This window comes from Lepidochelys olivacea (genome assembly GCF_965140295.1).
Source record: "Lepidochelys olivacea isolate rLepOli2 genome assembly, chromosome: 2".
Taxonomy (NCBI): Eukaryota; Metazoa; Chordata; order Testudines; family Cheloniidae; genus Lepidochelys; species Lepidochelys olivacea.
This window is the reverse complement of record NC_140412.1, coordinates 167,604,077-167,627,076: the sequence shown is the minus strand read 5'-3', so window position 1 is coordinate 167,627,076 and position 23,000 is coordinate 167,604,077. Positions and strand designations below refer to the sequence as shown.

General features: G+C 39.5%; 1 protein-coding gene across 3 annotated transcripts in view; it reads right to left on the bottom strand.

Moving 5' to 3' along the window:
- The window catches only part of COBL (cordon-bleu WH2 repeat protein), a 171,415-nt gene that overhangs the window by 49,259 nt on the left and 99,156 nt on the right, over positions 1–23,000 (bottom strand). For 2 of the 3 annotated variants that reach the window (XM_084620008.1, XM_084620007.1), the window contains 2 exons: positions 10,653–10,782; positions 6,844–7,017 (listed from right to left, as the gene is read on the bottom strand). In XM_084620008.1, the coding sequence (XP_084476134.1) occupies positions 6,844–7,017; positions 10,653–10,782 (304 nt within the window). The remainder of the gene's footprint in view (positions 1–6,843; positions 7,018–10,652; positions 10,783–23,000) is intronic. The other variant, XM_084620009.1, reaches the window with a different exon arrangement.

Here is a 23,000-nt window from a genome sequence, read left to right as displayed (position 1 = left end):
TCAGCCACACTATCGGAGGCTCATTCACCTGCGCATTACCAATGTGATATATGCATCATGTGCCAGCAATGCCCCTCTGCCATGTACATTGGTCAAACTGGACAGTCTCTACGTAAAGAATAAATGGACACAAATCAGATGTCAAGACTTATAATATTCAAAAACCAGTCGGAGAACACTTCAATCTCTCTGGTCACTCGATCTCTGACCTAAAAGTCGCAATATTACAACAAAAAGACTTCAAAAACAGACTCCAGCAAGAGACGGCTGAATTGGAATTTGCAAACTGGATACAATTAACTTAGGCTTGAATAGAGACTGGGAGTGGATGGGTCATTACACAAAGTAAAACTATTCCCCCCCCCCCCATGCCCCACTGTTCCTCAGATGTTCTTGTTAACTGCTGGAAATGGCCCACCTTGATTATCACTACAAAAGGTTTTCTACCCTCCCCCCCCCCCCCGGCCCCCGCTCTCCTGCTGGTATTAGCTCATCTTAAGTGATCACTCTCCTTACAGTGTGTATGATAACACCCATTTTTTCATGTTCTGTGTGTATATAAATGTCCTCACTATATTTTCTACTGAATGCATCCGATGAAGTGAGCTGTAGCTCACGAAAGCTTATGCTCAAATAAATTGGTTAGTCTCTAAGGTGCCACAAGTCCTCCTTTTCTTTTTGCGAATACAGACTAACACGGCTGCTACTCTGAAACCTGTCATATAGGTAACACACATACACACACAAACAAAACTATGAGAGACTTGATAGCAATCTGGGTTTGTGCCATGACATAGTCATTACAGTAACATCGCATACAAAATGTATTTCTCATAGTTTCTCTATTTATAAGAATTTATAGACAATATCTAGAAAGAGTCTCTTTCCTTTACCTTTGCAAAAGAACCCCCCCCACACACTAAACTATTTCTGATTGTTATGGAACTTTGAAAACATGGAAACTGTGGTATAACTCAATATTCATTTTTTAAAATTAACTTTTTACTAGTTTCACTAGGGGCCTATTGCATCCAAGGGACAACATGGGCTCCCTCTGGTTACAGTAACACCTGACGATTCCTATGGTGTTTCACCAAAGCCTAATCTGGAGTAGTAATGAATGCCTACAACTCTATTGAATGCAAAGTCGAATGGCACTTAGCATATCTCAAGACTATGTATTGGAATTCAAATCATAGACTTGTATTTTGATTTATAAACGATCCACATATTTCTCCCCTCCCTTCGTCAAATGAGTCCTTACATTTTTAAACACAGTTCTTTTGACCATCCCAAATTATTTGGCGCTGAAGGAAAATATCTGGCCAACTCTATTTGGTGGAGAAGCAAAATGCTGAATACCATTTCCCATTCATTTTTCAGCTTAGTATGAGCTGACAAACACACTTTGTTGGAATTCAATAGTCCTTGCAGTCAATTTGGTATTAGCTTGCCCATGTAATTCTCATTATGTTTCTACAGTCCTCATGGAATAATATGGGCAGCAAAACCAACCAATGTATACTTCCATCAATGCTAACCTAAGACGCTACCCTAGTGCATAAAGGGCCTGCTCCTCCTCCCAGTGAAGTCAGTTGCCAAGCTCCCATTAACATCAATGATTCAAGATAAAAGCCAAAATAGCTGTCATATGTTTCAAAGACACTGGGCTAAATTCTTGTTTTTAGCCAAAACTTTTTTGGTTTACTGTTGAAAACTTTTTTGTTTTTGGAAGTTTGTCTGGAAACAGAAAAGCTTTTAGTCAAAAAACCAAAAGTCTTCCACTGGAGATTTTTGTTTTTCAGGGGTCCAATTTCTAACCCAAAAAAACCCTGATTTTTTCTGAAGAATGCAGACACTTTCCAGGAAAATTTTTCTTTAGTTGAAAACCTAATTTTCAATTGAACAAAAATGTTGATGCAAAGTTTTTGACCAACCCTACTTAAAACATACCAGGCCCAACTCACAACTGCATTACTCTGGTTTTATACCAGTGGAACTCCAGGGATTTTAATCTAGTTACAAGCAGTGTAAAACTGCAGTAATAGAGACATTAGCTCAATGTTTTGGGAACATTTACAAAGTTTTGAAGAAAGGAGAATTACAATGAAACCTGCACAAAAGCCTCTTTTCTTAAGAGACTGCCCCAAAGTACCTCACAATATATTGAGTAAAATTGCGCTCTATATTTTTTTTTAGAAGACTCTGCAGTATGTGTTGCTTCCTTGAGTGGGCTCCTAAAACAGGTACAACTGCACATATAATATTCACTTTATCCTTAAGGCCTGTCAAAACTCTCTCTCATCATATTCCACCCTCTTTGTACGAATACTCTGCTTTCTTTCTCCTCTTTTTGCATACCTGGAAAGGATCCAAAAGGCATATGATTTTGCTTAGGGTAGAATAAGAATGTTGTGTGATGTAAGTAAGAGTCACATTCTGCATCACACTCATTTAAATAACAAACATCTTAAACACCTGTTACCAATGAAGACAGAATAGGATGTTGTGTGTGTGTGTTGTTTCAGCTCATAAAACCCATAGTTGCGATCCAGAATGAGATAAAAAATGTGCTGGGGGGCCCTTTGCATGAACAAGTGTCCTCAGTGCAAAGAGTTTTAGGTGCGTGCGAGCCTACCAACAATTCATATTTTAACGATAATCCTCTGCGCATATTCCTTTTGGAAATGAAAAATGAAGACCTGCAGAATTTGATTTATCTTGAGCAAACGATGTTTTGAATCTTGTTACAGAAATATGACAAATACTTTAGTTTCCATAGTGTGATTATAGAATAAAGGAGAAATTAATCAAAGTAAGCATTAGTATGAAAAGTAAAAGTAGAGGCTAAGAATTAATGTACTTGGTACTTATCCTCAGTTTTCTGTTTAGGCCGGTTATAGGTCCAACAGACCTTTAAGGTTTCTATTTTTAACTCAGTAACTTGATAAGTGGCCAAGATATGAAAGGAATCTTGGACTTTAGGCCACGCTCACTTTCAGGTCTATCCAGGTGGCACAAAATAGCTTCAATAAAGGGAAAACATAAAATGCAAAATGCAAGGCTTAGCCTGGTAGAAAAATGAGCAATTGTACTAGAACCTTTTCCATAAATTCGTAAAACAGGGTTGCATGTAAGAAAAAAAAAAGTCTGAAACACTGAATCAAATTAAATACTGACCCAAAGCAACAAGAATAATTTGTAAAGAAACAGACAGATGAATGGGGAATCTTTTTGATGGGGATACATATTTGTATAACAGAGGGTTCAGTTCTGGAAAATACACTTAACAAATGAGTGTGAAACAAAGCCAAACATAATCAATAATAATTAAATGAAGGTGTGCAAGTTCAAAAAGAAAGAAAGCCAAGGTTTCAGTCAGATAAAAGGAGCTCTTCTAGCAGGGAAGGAAGAAAGGCAATGGAAGAGTCAGGGTAGCAGAGGCAACGGAAGGCGTCAGAGGTATGAAGGTCACAGGATGAGGCAAGTTCTGTCAGACGTGCTTGGTGTGTGAAGGGAATGATGCACAACAATAAACTGTTGGGAAAAAAGTAAATGATAAAACATATAAACATAAGTGAAGGCCAAAATGAAAGAATGGCTAGCATGCAAACTAACCTTCAGGATTAGATTTTTAAAAGAGTCAAATCCCATTGACATCCAATGGTATTTGGGTATGTAACTCCCATAGGCTCCTTTGAAAATCCTACCTGGATTCCTGGGGCCAAATTCATCCCTGAAAAAGCAGGCTCAATTCCTCTGTAGTCAATGTAATAACATGCATAGATGCTCAAGGTGCACGGGACCTCTATTTTCATGGAGTGAATTTTAATGCCCATGGAAGGTGCTAGGCTGACAGTCTGGGAGTTCAAAATTATTTATTTACTCACAGGACAGACATGGCAGGAGGAGTGGCCAGACAAGCTTCCCTACATTACCCTTTCAATGCACCTTAACTATGTTCTAGGGACCACCTCTAGGAAGTGAGAGGGCAGCTCATTCTCTATGCTCATTTAAATCTTAGCATCTATGCTGAGAATAAAAACTGGGACACTGATTAATTGCAACTGTTTTGGTGTATTTGTGATATCAACACCTAGCAAAACAGCCCACGGAGTAGCCCATTCATTTCGAGCTAATTTATATGTATGCAAATCTTTACATCTATGAAAAGATTGCTTCCACACGATGGATGTCTCCTGTTGTTTCTTCTTAAATTAACAAACTTCAGTCTTTAGAAACCGTCCTTAAAGGGCTGATAATACCAGATACCTCCACCTTAAGTTACTGAATGGAGGTGCTTTAAGTTACTGAAAGGTGTTTGTAGAACTGTTCACACTCACATGTGTTGTCATTTATGGTTATATGAGCTATGCCACTCAAGGTTTTCATTAAAAAAAAAAACAGCACATGGGATGGGAGGAAGCAGGCACCTTATCAACTCCCTGTTCTCCTCAAATAGAATTGAATTACTAGTCAGCTAGAAATATACATCTCGGTATGTTATCCATCTAATAAAATTGGAAAATAGGCTTGCGAAAAGAAACCCAAATGTTATGGTAATGGAGGATATTTGACTATTGTACTTGATTTTTGCATACAGTGCAAGTTTTGAGTCAAATTAGGATTTCAGTTTATGGGCTAGGTGCCCATAGTTACATTTTAGAGATCTCATACTGAACCCGGCCCTTGTTGCTGCTTGCTCCACCTGGCAGAAGGGTTACAACTACATCAATTATTCATCCTTACTGAGTAAAAACTCTTTTTGACTTCTCTGGTAATCCAGCCTGCGTAAGAGGCAAGAATGGATTTCAGGATCTGACCCAATAAGAAGTTGAAATATTTATCCTTTTTAAACTAACTTTTTAGTTCCCTATCGTATTTTTATTTTGTGGTCCATAACATGACAAAATAAAAAGGTACCATATAAAGGACACATGGGTAAGGCTGCTATTCAAATGGCCTGTTTCAAACCATTTTAAGAAAGCATACTGTAGTTTCAGCTCTAAGTACAGCATCCTCTACATGGCGTAATAGATAGCTTGTTAACAGCTCATTCATTAAGAACATACCAAATCACGGGGCAAAAATCAAACCCCATGCAACAGATGTAATAGAGTCTCCATTTGTGAACTACAGTCAAAACTCAACCAAACTCAGAATAACAGGTCACATAACAACCCGATTAATAAGTTAAGGGAGGAAAAAGGATCCTACAAATATATCATTTTAGACATGCATACAAAACATGTATCTGTGTCTAGGGGTGCAAATATTAACAAGAAAGCTCAGTTAATGACAATAAGATTAAAGAGCAGAAAACATGATAAAAATCAGAGGAGAATTGATTAAAATGCATTTGATTGCCAGAGTGGAGCAGAGGAGCATTGCAAAATATTGTAACGATAGAAAGTCAGTTGAAGCACAAATATTGATTAAAACAAGTCCAGAACAGATCTTTAAGAAGAGAACCACTGTGTACAAGCCAATGTATCGAACCAAAAATCGAATGACAACAAGAATTTTGTTCATACATTGGTAGGAATAAAATAGGTTAATCCACATTAATAGTTGTGTTTTCTAGTAGCAGAATCCTTGACATAGAGACTTTTCTCCCCCCCCCACTTTATAAAACTTGACATTCTACTTCTCTTTACTTAAGATTGAACAATAATACATTGGGTTTAGCTAGTGGGCAACAAACCCCCTCCCCCAACATTTATACATTAGGTGTAGATAGGGTTGCCAGCCCTCCAGGACTGGCCCTCCAGGAATTAAAGGTTAATCTTTAATTAAAGATTATGCCATGTGATTAAATCTCCAGGAATACGACCAACCAAAATTGGCAACCCGAGGTCGAGAGCTACTTAGAGTATAATCTTTGCAATGAAAGCTTCCCAGAGAAGGATCTCAATGGGATTAGCAGAGATAACCACATGAATGGTAGCGTATCAAATAGGCTCTGATCCTGCAAGTTATTGCACCTGAGAAGACCCTGCACCTGTGTAGAGCCCTGCTGACTTTCATGGGGTGGTGTGTGTGTGTGTGTGTGTGTGTGTGCGTGCGCGCGCAGGGGGGATTACCTATGCGGAGTCATTTTCAGGATCTGAGTCTTAGATCATGAACCAAGATTTGAAAACAGTCAAGTCTATATGATAACTCTGAAAATACAACCATGTTTCACACAAATAAGGAAGAATGCCACAACTATCACACCGCATTGTCTGATAAGAAGATTTCGCAAGGTAGAGCGTGCACCCAGGGCTAGCCAGGTGGGCATGGAAGATACACTATATATTAGGCGACATATCCTTAAATCAGCAAAGCTCCAGTGAAGTTATTGGAGCCATGTCGATACATATACATATTAAGGGGAGTAAACCTTTAACAGTACATGGTGGGTGTGACTGATTTTCTTGAAAGGGGGCTTCAGCTTGCAAAAGCTTGGGAAATGCTAGTCTGATAGATTACAGTGGCTGCTCAATAGTTTATTGCACCTGTATGTCTTTGGAGGGAGGGGGAGAACGCGCATGCAGAAACAAATCAAATACTAAACCACACATTTTTGTCTGAAATGAATGAAACTGCATGTTTTGACAGTCATATTTACACATCTCCAAATAAGAGCTAAGCCGCTGTAGCAATATTTTCTATAAGCAAATATTTCATTTGCCTCATATTAATTAATCATATGAATATAATGCATTGAGCATTTCTAAAGAAGAGAGGCTGGAAAAGAAAAACATGTATGTCTGGAGAACAGAGAGGAAAGTCTGGAAAAGCTATCCTTGACAGTAATCGCTAAAAGAATTGAAAAGCAAATACATAGATATTTAAACATACGTTGAGGTACCAGGTTTGTTGGTGCTGTAACATCGGGTGCTTCACTGTAATAGTCAGTTGGATCCATAATGTCTGTGTCAGGAGGAGGGTAAGGTGGGGGTGGGGGAATCACTAACTGGGGTGGACCACGTGTGTTGCCTCTAGGAGGCTTTTGTGGCACCTGTCGTCCATTACCTACAGGAGGATCAATTAGCTAGTTACTTTATCGTCAAGTCAATTATTTTTAAGTTTCTTTTAAAACACACACACGTGTGTGTGTTCACCTGCTCCCCCAAACCATCCACTCTGTCTGGGTCTGATTCTGCTCTCAATCACACCAATGTAAACCATGAGAAAGTCGACAGAGATATGTGGTGTTAAATTTAGGTACATGAGAGAAGAATCAGGCCCAATATATACATGTATATCACAGTCTATACACATCAATCAGCATAAATCTCAATTGCGGTTTTGAGAGATAATAAAACACACTAATTTAAAAACACTATACAGAAAATATCTTCATGAAGGTGGTTTTTTTTTTAAATTTGTTTCTCCCTTAGACACATAGACTTTAAGGTCAGAAGGGACCATCATGATCATCTAGTCTGACCTCCTGCACATTGCAGGCCCCAGAGCCTCAACCACCCACTTCTGTAACAGACCCCTAACCTCTGGCTGAGTTACTGAACTCCTCAAATCATGATTTAAAGACTTCAAGTTACAGAGAATCCACCATTTACACTAGTTTAAACCTGCAAGTGACCCATGCTGAAGAGGAAGGCGAAAATCCCCAGGGTCTCTTGGTCTGACACAGCCCACAGCTGTTGACTTATAGGATACTATGCAAAACTATTTCCATAACTCCTTGAGGAGGTAGGGGAATGGTGAAGGTTGGTATTTCTGAGTGGATGTGCTATTTGGGCTTTCATTTTCTTTTTGTAGTTTTTTTCTTTTTGGCTTTGACAGTGTGCAGAGGCTGCTGGTTTTGTTGCTGTTTGTATGACGGAGTTTTCAACCTGTGTCAGAAATGCTGAGAGCCTCAGAACCATACTTAATTTAGTATCATGCATACTAAATGGAGTAAATGAGTGTCCTTTAAATTATTAGACATGTCAATAGATATCAGCAGTGTCACACCCTGCATGCAGTTGGTGGTGGGTAAACCCTGGAAATGTTTGGTCTTGATAGAAGCCAGATCTCTCTCTTCTTTTGGAGTGAGACAAAAAGACACGTGATAATTCATACGTCTGAAGAACATGCTCTCCATTTGTGATAGTGCTGGAGTCATACTAGGCTACCACTGACATTCTCTTGAAATCCAACAGGGCCCTGTGCCTTCTGACCGTATCTCAAACTTTCTTCTGTGTTTATGGGAAGGCTCCAGCCTAACCAAACCTTAAGTGGAATTATTGAACCACTGGAATAGCTCTGAGCTATCAATCAGCCAACTTCACCCAAGCCTCCCCAAAGGATTTAATTTTGGCACTGTGGGATGGATAAACCTTTAGACTTCTTCTTACAAGGCCTTCAAAGTGTCGTGTTGCATGCATTAGTGCAGCAGTGTGTAGTGGGAGCAAGAAGGTTGGAAAAGATTTAACTGAACAGGGTTTTCATAGGCTACATCCACCTATAAAGGTGCAAGGAACAATTTAATGGTCATAAAATGCTGAACTCCAGTGATGTTTTTGGCTGCTTTAAGAAAATTAGGCACAGCACTTTGGGGCCAGTATAAGTGATTTGGTGTTAAATATTTAATCTGACCTAACTTGCCAGTTTGAGTGTTTTTTCCATGATTTTTAAATTCTGATTAGTATGGTCAGGGTGGGAGGAGGTATTTTAATCTGCCCCATCATGCTGCTGTCTATTTCCTGTAGCAATTTCTCTCTCTACAGTCTTGCTTTGTTCGCTCCTTCCTTTTTGCTTCCTGACACAGCTGTGCTGTCTCATGGTTTTATAGTTAGCGTCCTAAAGGGAAACTGTTTTACCAAGCTTCGCTTATTGTAACATTGTTTGTGTGTCAACAATTATATTAATCTAAGACTGCAGCAGAAAATGAAAAATATATAGGAGATTATTATGCGATATATCCTTAAATCAGCAAAGCTCCATTGGAGCTATGCCGATTTACATCAACTAAGGGTCTGGCCAACAGACACCTATCTATATAGCTGTGGATAGAAATGAGCAATTCTGTTCTGTTTTCTTTCATCTGTAACCTTTCAAGCAGTGACATAAAATAAAATTAACATTAACAAAGTTAAAACACCAAATGTTATCAGTAATGACTTGTGTTTTTCAAGGGGAGGCATTGGGAACGACAGATTGTGACATCTGCAATAGTTAACAGGCAGCCAATTTTCTGAAAACGATTGTGTTATATTGCACAGTGATAGCATTCTCCTTTGAGAGTTTAAATAAGAGATGTCAATGGAGTCAAACGTGTTACAGGATAATGGACTCCTGCTGCTACACAAATGGTGATGCATTAAATGTGAGGCATTTACTGAAAATAAATGTTGAAACAAAGCCAAGAGGTTTCTTTCTAAAGTGTGAAGCATTTGTAACATTATCAATTATACATGACAGGCTGTTCATTTATGGTATCATATATGCATGTCTTCAGTGCTATGTGAAAATGCAGAGGTTGAAGGCACAACCTGGAGTGTACCAAGTGTATTGTAGCACATTTTAAAAGATTCCCTTAATATACTGGATAATGAGTTCCAATGCGTGGGGTTATTAACTCATATCTTTCAGAAATCAGTTTCTTATTTAAGGGAATAATCTTGGAGTCCTCACACAGACAAAACTCCCAGTGACCTGAAATATCTGGAGGGCTTTTTCTCAGTCTCTATCTGTGTGAGAGTGACTGGGCTATATCACATAAAACTGAAAACTATAATTTTCTTTAGTTTGAGGTATATACAAAATTTATTTCGGAACCTATCAGTTCTTTTCTTGCACTAATTAGCTAAAGACTCTATTAATGCAGATTCATCTCAAACAGGACCGATGATAAGAACAAAACATACTCCACTGATGTAAAACCATCATGGGACACAGGAAAAAGTGTATTCAACAGTAGCAGGGGTGATGGCTTTGAAAACAATGGGACAGACCTTAATCTGGTGTAAATTTGTCATCGCTCCATTGAAGGGAATGTAGCTATAACAACTGAAGTGTAAGACCATAAGAACAGCCATTCTGGGTCAGACCAAAGATCCATCTAGCCCAGTATCCTGTCTTCCGACAGTGGCCAATGCCAGAGGGAATGAACAGAACAGGTAATCATCGAGTGATCCATCCCCTGTCGCCCATTCATAGCTTCTGGCACCCTGTCACCCATTCATAGCTTCTGGCAAAAGAAAAAAGCGTGTGGTGCTATGTCAATTTACATCACCTGAGAATCTCCCTCTGTCCATAGAAGTCACCCCTTCGGTCCAAACTCCATTCAACTGGGGCAGGGGAATGACAGGGAGGGCATCTTCAGAAGGGCATAGTGTTAGCCTAACTCTGTTTCCACTGAACTCAATGATGAAACTGACTTCAATGGGAGGAGAGCTGAGCAAAAGCGGAGCAGGATTTTCCAAAGCACCCTTAAGTGCCATGTGAAAACATTCTACTCACCCAAGTGGTATAATTCACCTTTTAAAACTTTGTGAACCTCAAACACTTAATTTCCAGACTTTCATTCTTTGGGATAAATATTTTTCCAGATTACATAGTTTCCAATGCAAGGGGCCATTTTAGGGAATCTTCAAACAGCAAGCAGAGCCATATAAAGCACATGCATTGGATTCGAGGCAGAAGAGAAGAGAAGCGCTTACCCATTGTGCTCTTCCTCTTGTCTTCCTTTTCTTCTGTTCTGTTTGGCATGACAGGAGCAGGAGGAGTTGGTGGTGGAGGGGCACGCCTCTTTTTTTTCTGAAAATCATTCTGTGATGCCCCTTGTGGAGTCTAGCAAAAAACGAATTGAAAAATCCACATGGTGAGGAATGTAATTTTAGGTTTTCTGCATTATCAGTAACAGAAATGCACAGCAGTTCACAGAATTTGTTTCTTACATAAATGTACTTCAGCTCAGAATATCACCATGATACTTTGTAATGAAAGTCAGTCCAAAACTAAAAAGGGACATTATAAGGTAAAATTGGGAGAGAAGGGATGATACAGCGGCTCAGTGGGAGAAGGAGTTCCAGCCTGCAAAAGTGAAATGCGGGTGTACAAGCATGTGTATTTATTGATCTTGGGAATTAGTGGGACAAATATTCCGAGATGCATGCTCCTGAAAGAGATGTGCATAAAATACCCAATCCAAAGCTCATTGATATCTGTCTATTGGCGTCTATAGCCTTTGGATTATGGTTAACTACTCAAAGTCGTTCATGCAAGGCCTGATTACCTCTCATTTTCCCTAATTTTCTTCTCACACTTACGTAAATTGGGAGCAATCCCAGTGAAGCCAATGGAGTTACACTGGTATACGTGGGAGAGGAATCAGACCTGCAAGTCCTACATTATGTGGCCAAGTGCCTATGTTGGACTGTTGCACTTTTCAAGCGGGCTTTTGAAGATTTGGCTGTATGAGGTGCTGAGGCTTCAAAATAAAGGCAACATGCTGAATGAAGTTGGTCAGTCATGACTTAAAAGCTTATTAGATCCTTTTACAAAAAAACAATTAACACAAGTGACTAGAGTGTTGTTGGATGGCACAACAGTTTCTGCAGCGTATTGGAATACAGTTGTGTGTGCGCATGGCTCTATGTTATTCATGACCCTGAAAAATTTACTGGAAATGGGTTAGGCTGTTATATGTCTTCCATTTTGACTCTCTAAGTGAATAGAGTGTTTGTCAGGTACTAATAGCACGAGGCTGAGACAAGCTTAATATAGACAGCAGCTGTGGAAGCCTCCCATACATGCAGCCTTGCCTATGCACCTCCATCATCACTTGCAATACAGCTGCTATTCCTGTCCTGAAACTCTACTGAGCAGAAACTACGAAACACGCTGGGGGGGGGGGGGGGAGTTACATTTTTTCCAGAAGCTTTAATGAACATGTATATTTATTGTGGGGGATGACAATATAGCGAACAATAACTTCACAATGCTAAAGGCTACTATCAAAGTTTCAGCTAAGCAATCGGATGTGAAAGCATCTTTCATAAGCATTCAGTGCATCCTGACAATATCTGGGATACATGAGTGAGTTCCTAACAAGGTCTACGAAAGAGTAGTACCCAATTTGAACCAATCTTCTTCCACAGTGGCAGCAAAATACTTCCATATCAGCTCAAACATTACTGTGCTTTATGGTAAAGATCATGTGGTAAAAATATGAAATCTCCACACAGGTGCAACCACACAAATAAATGCTAGCGAAAACATCTCCTAACACCACAAGCTTTGGTGTCTGGAAAGACCAGGAATAGTGCATGGAAAATTAGCAGAAGGAAAAAGTTTCTCTACATTAGTACTTTGTCTGGAGATCATTTTACTGATCCCTCTAGCAACTTTAAAATTAATAAAACATAGCGTTCCACTGCAATAAAGTTCAAGAAATTTTACATTTCCCCTGTTGTCTACAATATTTAAATCTGGTTTTTAGATGCTAAGAAAAGGTTATATAAGCCAGTGAAGACTGGTAACAAGTTGCATAGTTAAGAAGGATCTGCATAATAGCAAACTATTATGCAATGGGAATCAGAGTGGTTTTTTTAAAACTATATGTAAAAATCTGTGAGCCAAACCCTGCAGACCTTAGGGCCCAATTCAGCAAAGCACCCGAGCGCATGTTTAAAGTTAAGCACGTAGTTAAGTGCTTTGTTGAACTGGGACCTTAGTTCCTACTCTTCTTTTTTCCCCGGGGGGATGGGAGGGGAAGGGGAGAGGGAGGGGAAGACAATACATTAAAATAAAAAGGAACTTTTCCTGGAGCACTCTTTGTGACTGGGGCTGTGGTGGAGGAGGTGCTGACAAAGCAAGTTCTACATCTGGGTGTAATGAAAGACATGCCAGGAGATGTTAAAAGGGCCATAGGGCAATGATGAATAGGGCCCAGTTTTCCTAACTGCTGGGGCCTCAACTCAGCCTAAACTGTGAAAATGGTGCTGGGCTCTCGCTGCTTGGAAATCAGCAAAAATGAAGGTTCTTCACTTAGAATTGAACTAACTGTTCTGATGATGATGTATGAACCATCGCTTAGGCACATCTATTGAACAAGTGAGAGAGGGTGTCATTTTTATTTCACCAGTGTTCTGCACACATCCCCAGTTTTTGGATGATTGCCATAAGCCCTGCTGAGAGATAAACTGCTGGGGGTTTTGTTCACAATTTGACAGTATAGATAATTTCAGCAAGGAAATATCTGGAAGCCATGCATTTATTAAATGGTACATTTTTATGAGAAAATTAGTAATAAATTGCCTACTAAGTAGCAGTTAAGTGATGAGCCATACAAATAAATCCAAAACATTAAAATAACAAATAGATACCATACATATAGATACATTAGATACAAACTACATTGTTATATAAATTAGATATATTAGATATAAATTAGATTGACTGATTAATTGACATACAAAAATTTTAAACTTGGAACTGATAAGTTTGCAGTTTGCCTGTCAACTCACTGATCACTTTGCACATGTGTTTTATCTCCATGTCCCACCTTCAATCTCTTTTAGTCTTTTTATATTGTGAACTATTTCAGAGAGGCACGATGTTTTCCTGAAAGTTTGTACAGTTCCATCTAGAATGCTACCACTGCATAAAGAAATCACCACCACCAAAGATCCTGAGCCAGAGAACTCCTGTCCTTGGTTCCAACTAACTGAACCTGGGCAGCGACAGACCACCCTACTCCTTCATTACTGCCAGCTAGTGACTGGTTATCACAGAAGTAGTGAAGGCCTAGCTTACAAAGGGCTCTGTCTACCAATACTACATTATTAATAAAACAGAGGCAGAAATTTCTTCCCACCTGGGAGGTAAATGAATAATAACTTTTAAAATAATTAAGTATTGCAAATAAGCAAAAGGTATAAATAGTTTAGAGAAAATTCTGTGCTCTGTCAACTCAGCATTTGAATGTAAAACTGTTGCTGAAGCTTGAAACTGGTTTCAAATGCAAGTATGCCACCAAGGTAATTTGCTGAATGAATACTTAGGGGCAGCAGGCACCTATTCTGTATTCATAAGAAATTCATTTACAATTGAAGAAGCTATTTTGAGCTTTGAACATGTACCTTTTAATTCTACACAAAATAAGAAATGGAGTTAATAACTATTGCACTGTGTGGATGTGAGGGCACATGACTGTGTGCAGTGGTCCTTTATTTGGAAAGTATTATACCCTGTATGCACAGTGTGCCTGACTTGCATTCAGTTGACAAATAGCTGTTTCATGACAAATAGAAACAGACAGGATCTAGAAGAGTTGTAATGAGTGGCTGTGAGGCATCACAGTAAATGTACCCTAGATTTGAAAATATAGGTTGGAATTTTGGTGGAATAAGAAAGCCCTAAACTAACTGGTGTTACTGCTAAAGTGGCTCCCGTATCTTTTTCAACATCTGCTATTCTGCAGTCCTAAAATTCAGAGTGTCCAACATGGCATCTCCTTATGCAAGGCAATTTCCATCATCAAAACAGAAAAGTGACAATGCATCAAGATAAAAAATAAATAAATAAGTTAAAAATAAATTCTTGCACTTACAGTGGCAAATTTACCATCTCTTTATTCTAATGTCCACTGAGTTACATTTACCATTTTTCATCCAACAATCTCAAAGTGCTGAGCAGATGGTTGACATTTTTATAAAGCAAACGTTCAGACTTCAAGTTATAGCTGTATCATCGTAAGAAAGAACATAACCATAAGAAAAAGTGGTAAATTTGAAACATACATCGCCTGGGACATCTATTTACCAGTAACTCCATTATATTACATATAGTAAATATATGTGCATATATACACTTCTGTCTAAAGTTTAAGGTAGGGTGAAGTTAGCTATAATTAGAGGCCAAGATTTTCAAAAGTGACTAGTCATTTTGAGGACTCAATTTTTGGGTGCCTAATGCTGGACACTCTAAAATGGTCTGATTTACAGAGACACTCAGCACTTAGAGGTGTCAAGTTGGGCATCCAAAAACGGAGGCAACAAAATTCATTTGTCACTTTTGAAAATCAATAGAGTTATTCCAGATTTACACAGTTAAAAAATGAGCTCTTTAGAGACAGGTTCTATCTCCTTTGTCATGAACTGACTGCAATTGAGAGAAATTCAATAAAAGGCCAATCCCAAGGAAAGTCCTATCAGCCAATATATCTGATGGTTTTGAAGGGGCTAACGTACAGCAGACAGTCCAATCTTTAACTGAATGTGGGAAACTCTGTGTCCACTCTAGCGTGCTCAACATACTTTTTGTTTTCCTGAAGGAGGAGCTAGACTGAGGACCACTAATATTATATTTTCTTGTCCACGTCTATTGCGTTTGTGGCGGAATCAAGCAGCAATCAGGCATTTAGACAGAAATAAGTTACTGTATTTTATAATGGCATTTTAGATCACTGCTAAGAGAAAATAAATGACCTCTGTAACTCCATCTTTCAGGATACTATCTTACAAAAAAGGGCCAAAATTAAAGGTGGGGCTGAGACCTGAAATTCAAATCTGAATCTGAAATGTCCCGAAAATTCAGTAAGGTTTGGATCTGAGGATTTGGCTTGGGCGTAATGGAGAAATCCAGGAAGGCAGGATACGGATTTGAACTTTCTCAACATCTGAGGGTGGCTGGATGCAGGGTTTCTGTTTGGGATCATTTTTAATCATCACCTATTCCACAGGATGTTCTACCAGAATGTAGCAGCTTTCATGTTCACTCTGTGTTCCCGCAGGCAAAGCAGCCATTTCTACTGCTATGAAGAAAACTGGGCAGACTGGTGGAAGAGAGATAAAATAATAATAGAAGCCTTGAGAACCAAACGGGAGAGTAGGATAACAGAATTTTCCTCTGTAAATGATAAAGATCCTTTGGCACTTGGTGAAGAACTCGCATGTGAAAGGCATTAGCTTGATGCATCGCATTCCTCAAAGATGTATTACTTCCTACTCTACCAAGAGGAAAGAATCCTCTGCAGATAGCAGCTTATTTTCAGCTTGCATACTTATTTACCAGTGACACTTGCTTTCAGGTCTGAACTTAGATAGATGTGTAGAAACACAAACAACCTGAATGTTACAGAAAAAGGAAAAAAAAAAAAAAGCAAATGCACCAACCATTTCAATAATGAAGGCTTAGTCAACTACGCAAAAATATTGCTTCTCTTACCCTGTTGGCTAAGTGCAATGAATTCACAAACACACCATAAAGAAGATGAAAAGCTTGTTTAAAACTAGCAATGCTATACATATATAAAGAGTGTCTAGTTCAAGACTGGGTCATAAAAATTGTTAGATTTACCAAGGCTGACATTAAAGAACCACTTCTATCTAGGAGGCTAAACATAAATGGCAAAAAACACAAAGAACATTGTGTTTCTTTTTTGCAATCGTATATACCAAAACAATAGAACTTGAAAATCATTTGTTATGGCTGGCTGCTTCTTTTATAAAGAAATCAAGCCTTAACAATATTATCTGAAGTAATTTCCCATCCAAACTTTGTTATAAGAGCCCCTTACCGAGTGCAACAGCTTATTTTGCTGTTCTCAGCACTTGTGTTTCACTTTTGCGGCATTTTTAAGAAAGCTTGATGAGATGATTAGGTGAGTTTCTGGTTATGCAACAAATAAATAAAGAGCAATGTTAACTTCAGGACATGTTTTTAAAATGTTCTTTGAGTACAGGCTGCTACCATAAAACTGAACTAAAATAGTCCTTTGTGACCTAAATCTGACAAATACTGTTCACCCCTTCTGCGTCCTTTATTGGTGAGACCACACAAGATGCAAAAGGCGATTTTCTATTAAATTCATGTCACTGGCTCATGTATTACTTTGGAAAAAGTTTACAGTATTACAGACAAAGCATTTGAGGAACATGGTGAGTGCATTTTACTTTTGTGAGAGTTCAAACTTGAATTACATTTTTGGCCTAGAGACGAGATTTCGGTAGATACTAAAAACTAAAAGTGTATTACATCATTTTTTCTTGCCATTATTTGTATCAAAGTGGTTGGGAAAGGGAGTCCTATCTGGCTAAAACCTGAGAGTTTCATTCAATAGCATTCTAGTGGGCACATTATGGACATCAGCAATTGACAGGAACAGGTTATGTAGATATGGTACAGAGGGACATATCCAGATAGAACACAACCCGAAAGGGATAATGAACTTTCTCACACGAAACAAAACAACAACAACAAAAAGTTCAAAAGTCAGAAGATCATCAAGTAAGCTTTCAACTCGAGCATTAGCTCTATCCCTTAAATTTTGCCCGTGCTCTGCCTACAGGCCAGGTACTCCCATTGTGCTTGTCCAATTTTCACCGTCACCCTTTCCAATACATCCCCAATATTCCTGCCAACACTCACTATGCTGGTCTGCCGAATGCCAGCCACTCCATATTCACAGGCCAAAGACCTAACTCTCTCCAAACCGATCCTCAGTGAACACCTGAGCATGAGAAAGGTGTCGGCAAGATGGGTGCCCAGAACATGGAGTACTGATCAGAACAGAACACAACCTGACATTTCCAGGCAACTTCTGGAGTGCTTTCAAGTAAACCCAGAAAAATTCTTGAGTGGGATTGCAACTCAGGATGAGACATGGATTTCCCATCCAGCCTATTCACCAGATTTGGCTCCCTCAGGCCAAGTCTACACCAGGGGAGGGATCGATCTAAGTTACACAACGTCAGCTACGTGAATAACACAGCTGAAGTCGACGTACTTAGATCTACTTACCGCGATGTCTTCACTGCAGTAAGTTGACGGCTGATGCTCCCCCATCAACTCTGCCTGCGCCTCTCGCTCCGTTGGAGTACTAGAGTCAACAGGAGAGCGCTTGGCGGTTGACCCCCGCTGGATTGATTGCTGCCCGTCGATCCAGCGGGTAATGTAGACAAGCCCTCAGTTTTCTACCTGCTCCCTAAGTTGAAGGAAGACCTTTGTGGGAAGAGTTTCAGTGACAATGAGATGATTGAAGCAGTCCATGGGTTTCTAGACATACAGGACAAGGACTTCTACAAGATAGACATAGTCAAGCTGCAGCTGTATTGGACCAAGTGCACTGATATCAAGGGAGACTTATTGAAAAAAAAACAAATAACTGAATGCAAATGATGCTTTTTTCTTTGTCAGGCTAGAAACTTTCTGAACGCCACTTGTACTCCTAACACACAGGCCTGCTCTACGCTGGGGGAGGGGGGGGGGAAGCGGGGAGATAGATCTAAGATACTCAACTTCAGCTACTAGAATAGCATAGCTGAAGTAGATGTACCTTAGATCGACTTAGAATCACCTACTTCGCGTCCTTGTGGCGTGGGATCGACGGCCGTCGCTCCCCAGTCGACTCCGCTTCCGCCTCTCATCCTGGTGAAGTTCCAGAGTCGACAGCAGAGCGATTGGGGATCGATTTACCACATCTACACTAGACACGATAAATCGATCCCCGATAGATCGATCACTGCCTGCTGATCCGACGGGTAGTGTAGACGTGGCCACACATACAGGTTATCCTATTTAGGTGAATGAGTGACTAAGACCTTGTTAACTTGCAGGACAAGTTATCGCTGGTGAGATGTGTTTGCCTTCCAGCTCTCACTCCCTCTCCTTTCCCTCTTTTCTGTAATGTTTCCTCCTGTATTCTTTGTTATTTTATTGACTGCTCTCATCTTTGCTGTTTTTCCAGTTTTTAATTGTTTGTGTGGTGCACGACCCACCATACTGGAGAAGGTCCAGCGGGTGTTTGATAGACAACTATTTTTTGTATTTTACAGATTCATGTACCTGGACATAAAGGAGAATGCACATTTACTAAATCATGTACTGACTATTGGCCACATTCTGCCACCCTTACTTATGCTGAGCTGTACCTGACAGAGTAGCCATATTCTCTGATTTCAGCCAGCCAGACTTTGATACTCTTACTTGCATGTATTTCTATCAGCCTACTTGGGACAGTGGGAGTGGCCTTTTAAGTAAAGTCAGGAGCCAGCCTACCTGTGACAGGCTCCTGTAAGGGAGAATGAGCCAGCTCATCCCTACCTGGAGGCAACTCAATCCTTACATAATTGATTGGCAGTTGTTTAGCTAATGACTTCAATAAAAGATTACTAGGACACAGCCAGGCTCAAGGAGAGAGGAAGTGTCTGAAGAGAGCAGCCCCCAAGAGAGCTCATTAGAGCAAGGAGCCGGGATGCTGTGCTCCCAGAGAGAGCAGCTCTCTAGAGAGGACAGCAACAGCAGCAGGACAGAAACCAAGGGACTGCAGCTGGCTGGAGAAAAGTGGCTACAGCTGAGGGCTGCCGTGGATTAAGGTAGAGATTGAACTGGAACAGACAACTGCAGGCCCCAACGAGGAAGGCTGTGCACCCTTCAGCCTTGCCAAGAGGGGCCGCGACTAAGAAACTCAGGCCCCCAGGAAGAGGGGCATGAAACTTCAGAATTCAGGGGAGAGATTTTTTATATCTAATTTATTTACATTTAATAAAGTAAAATCCAAACAGGGGAATTTTGTTTTACACCCTTTTGGACCATGTGGAATTCTTAGGAGACTCCGAGGCAGCCAGCGGGGGGCATTACAGGGAGTAAGATCCTACACAGTGTAAGGAGGAGAGGCAAATCCTAGCCCGGTGAAAACCTTCCTAGTTAATATTCTAACTGGGCAAACAATTGTACATTCAGGGAATACATATCAGACCATCCTGTCTTTCTTTTCTTCCACAAGGAACACAAGCAAATCTTGAAATAGGAAGAATGAATTTATAGCAAGCCCTGCTCATAAAAGATATGCTTTATTTGCCTTGTTAATTAGGTTCAAACTCTTGGCATAACAATAACTCTACTGATGCTTCTATAGCATTGTGTGAAAGTTAAATGGTAGAATGGTGGGGTTTTTCTTCTTTGTAAGGTTTTCACTGTGATTTTGTATACCACTTACTGCCTATGAGAAGAAAATGTTTTGAACCAAGCAGGAGCCATTTTAAAGAAATCAACAGCACAGAGATAAATCTTTAAGCTGCAGAAAGGAGACATAAATCTGTCTGTTCAGCTTGGTGATATAGAAGCTGCTCCACCCAGCTGAGCTTGCATTTTCACAGAACAGCAGACCCTTCACTCTGCCTAAATCTAACAGCCTTAGGAAGTCCCAGTTTGACTTTAATATATCCTTCACACTATTTATTCACATGTCTAATACATCCAGGACAAGTCATGCATTATTAGATTTTCCTTTGGCATACAATGACTGAGAAACCAGATTTTGGGAACCTCTCAAAGAAACAGCACTGAGTAATTTTATGAGGGCTGATCACACTAAGTTGTACTGTGTAGTGTTTCTGGCAAATACTGAATTCCTCCCTTCACACCCCATAGAATAATGTGACTAGAAATTGAATTTATGTGACTGAATTCCACATGTACTGCATGCATAAAGTCAGTATAGTCTGATATTTCTTTGAGTAGCTCCCAAAATATGGTCATTGTGTTACAGGAGATCATTTCAGTGGTGGGACATTTTAGTAGTGTTCTCTGATCCCTAATGTAACACAACAAAAATCATTACTTTGTGGCTCTATTGAGATATTCAGAAACATGGTACATGGAAACAGTTTTAGGCTGACCTTTGAACACGATATTCTATAAAGTAGTTGTAATTTACCATGGAAAATTATCCATAGATTTAATGTGGATTCTACTCTGATCGATGCCAGTACAGTCCCTTTGAATGGGCACTGTTAATTCTCTTGGCCCTACACTACTTAACATTTTAATGAATGATCTGGAAGAAAATACAAAATAATCACTGAAACAGTTTGCAGATGACCCAAAAACTGGGGGACTGGTAAATAACAAAAAGGACAGGTCATTGATACAGAGCTATCTGGATCTCTGGGTAAACAGGGCCCAAGCAAATGAGATGAGTTAATGGAAATGTATACATCTCAGAACAAAAAAATGTAGGTCTTATTTACAGGGTGGGGGACTCGTATGTGGATGGCAGCTCGAATGAACATGTAAGAAAATCAAGCTTGCCTGCGAAGACTTCTCCAGCCATCCAAGGAAGATAGATACTTGAAAGAACATTCTAAGAACATCCTCTAAGTCTGGATAGGGTTCTGAAGTCAATGGGCAAGGATCCACTGGTGATGGTTCATATCAGCTCTAATGACACTTAGAGACAATAGATGACTTCACAGAATTCGAAAGTGTGCTGAGATCCTTCTTGTCCCAGGAGTGAAGGAAGACAGAAGGCAGAAGATTCTGGAAGTGAACCACTGGCTAGGTAAGTGGTGTGGGGTGGAGGGCGGTGTTTTTTTGGAACATCGGTCCACTTCTATGAGGAGAGGGGCATGTATAGTTTAGATGGCCTCCACCTCAGTAGATGGAGGACCAATATCCTCATGGACAGGCTGACTAAAGTAGTCAGGAGAGATTCAAACAAATAGCACAATGAGAGGATAAAAATAAGGAAGACTGAGCATTCAGCACAAAATCAGGACATTTTGAGAACAAAATCAAGGAACCATAGGACACGAAAAGAAGAAATTATTTAATTGCCTGTATACTAATGCTACGAGCCTAGGTAACAAATTGAATTGCTTATTTATGAGCATAAATTCAATCTAGTTGGTATTATTGAAACCTGGCTGGATGATTTGCACAACTGGATTGTTAAAATACCAATGGTTATAACCTATTAAAGGAGGACTGAGCAGGCAAAAGTGGAAGGGGAGTACAACTCTATGTCAAAAATGTCATTATCTGGTTCTGAGTCACTGATAACTTGGAAGAAAATGGTCTTGAATGCTTATGGATCAATGTCCTAACAGATGAAAGCACAAGATGGGATATTATCTGGTGTCTGCTACAGATCACAAAATCACAGTGGAGAACAGAACGACTGCCTCCTTATTCAGCTATCTATAATGTGCAGGGATGGGGGGAAAACCTGTGAAATCATGAGGGACTTCAATGACAGTGACATATGCTGGAAGTCTCATGCTGCCAGTAGTAAAACATCCTTGGAATTTCTAAATGTCATAGATGACGATTTCCTAACTCAGAAAGCATTGCAGCCAACATGAGGAAATTCTGTATTAGACCTTGTCCTAACAGATAAAGGAGGAACTGATCACATAATTAAAAGTTAATGGTAGCTTAGGTACAAGTAATCATGATAGGATCACATTTATAATGTGCAAGCAGAATAAAGTCCAAACCACACACACACACACACACGGTGCTTCAATAGGGCCAATTTCACACACGGTGCTTCAATAGGGCCAATTTCACAAAGCTGATAATAATTATGAGCCAAATCTGCAGAGTGGAAGAATATGATCAGAAAAATGTGAATGGTAACTGGGAATCATTTAAGAACACCTACTAGGATGCCCAAAATGCCACAATCCCACAATTGAAGGAGCATGCTTTGCTAGTTAATAAACTGATTTGATTTATAGGGGGAAGTGAAGGCAACTATAAAAAATAAAAACATAATATAGACTAAATGGAAGAAAAGGGATGTTGATAGTAACAAATATAAATCAGAAGTTAGGAATTGTAGAAAATTGATACACGAAGCAAAGGTACACAAGGAGAAGTCTATGCCCAGTAGAGTTAAGGATAGTAAGGAGTTTTTAAAAACATATTAGGAATAAAATAATCCTGTTAATAGTATTGGTTCATTACTAGATGAAAATGATAGAATAATCAATAAGAATGTAAAATAGGCAGAAGTGTTTAGTAACTATTTCCATTCTGTATTTGTGGAAAAAATGATATAGTCTCATCATATGATGATAACAGTCTTTTCATTCAACTAGTAACTTTCGAGCATGTTAAATAGAAGCTACTAAAATTAGACATTTTTAAATAGCAGGACAAGATAACTTGCATCCAAGAGTTTAAAAAGAGTTGGCTGAGGAGCTGACTGTACCGTCATACTGATTTTCAATAACTCTTGGAGTGCTGGGGAGGTTCTAGAAGATTGGAAGAAATCTCAT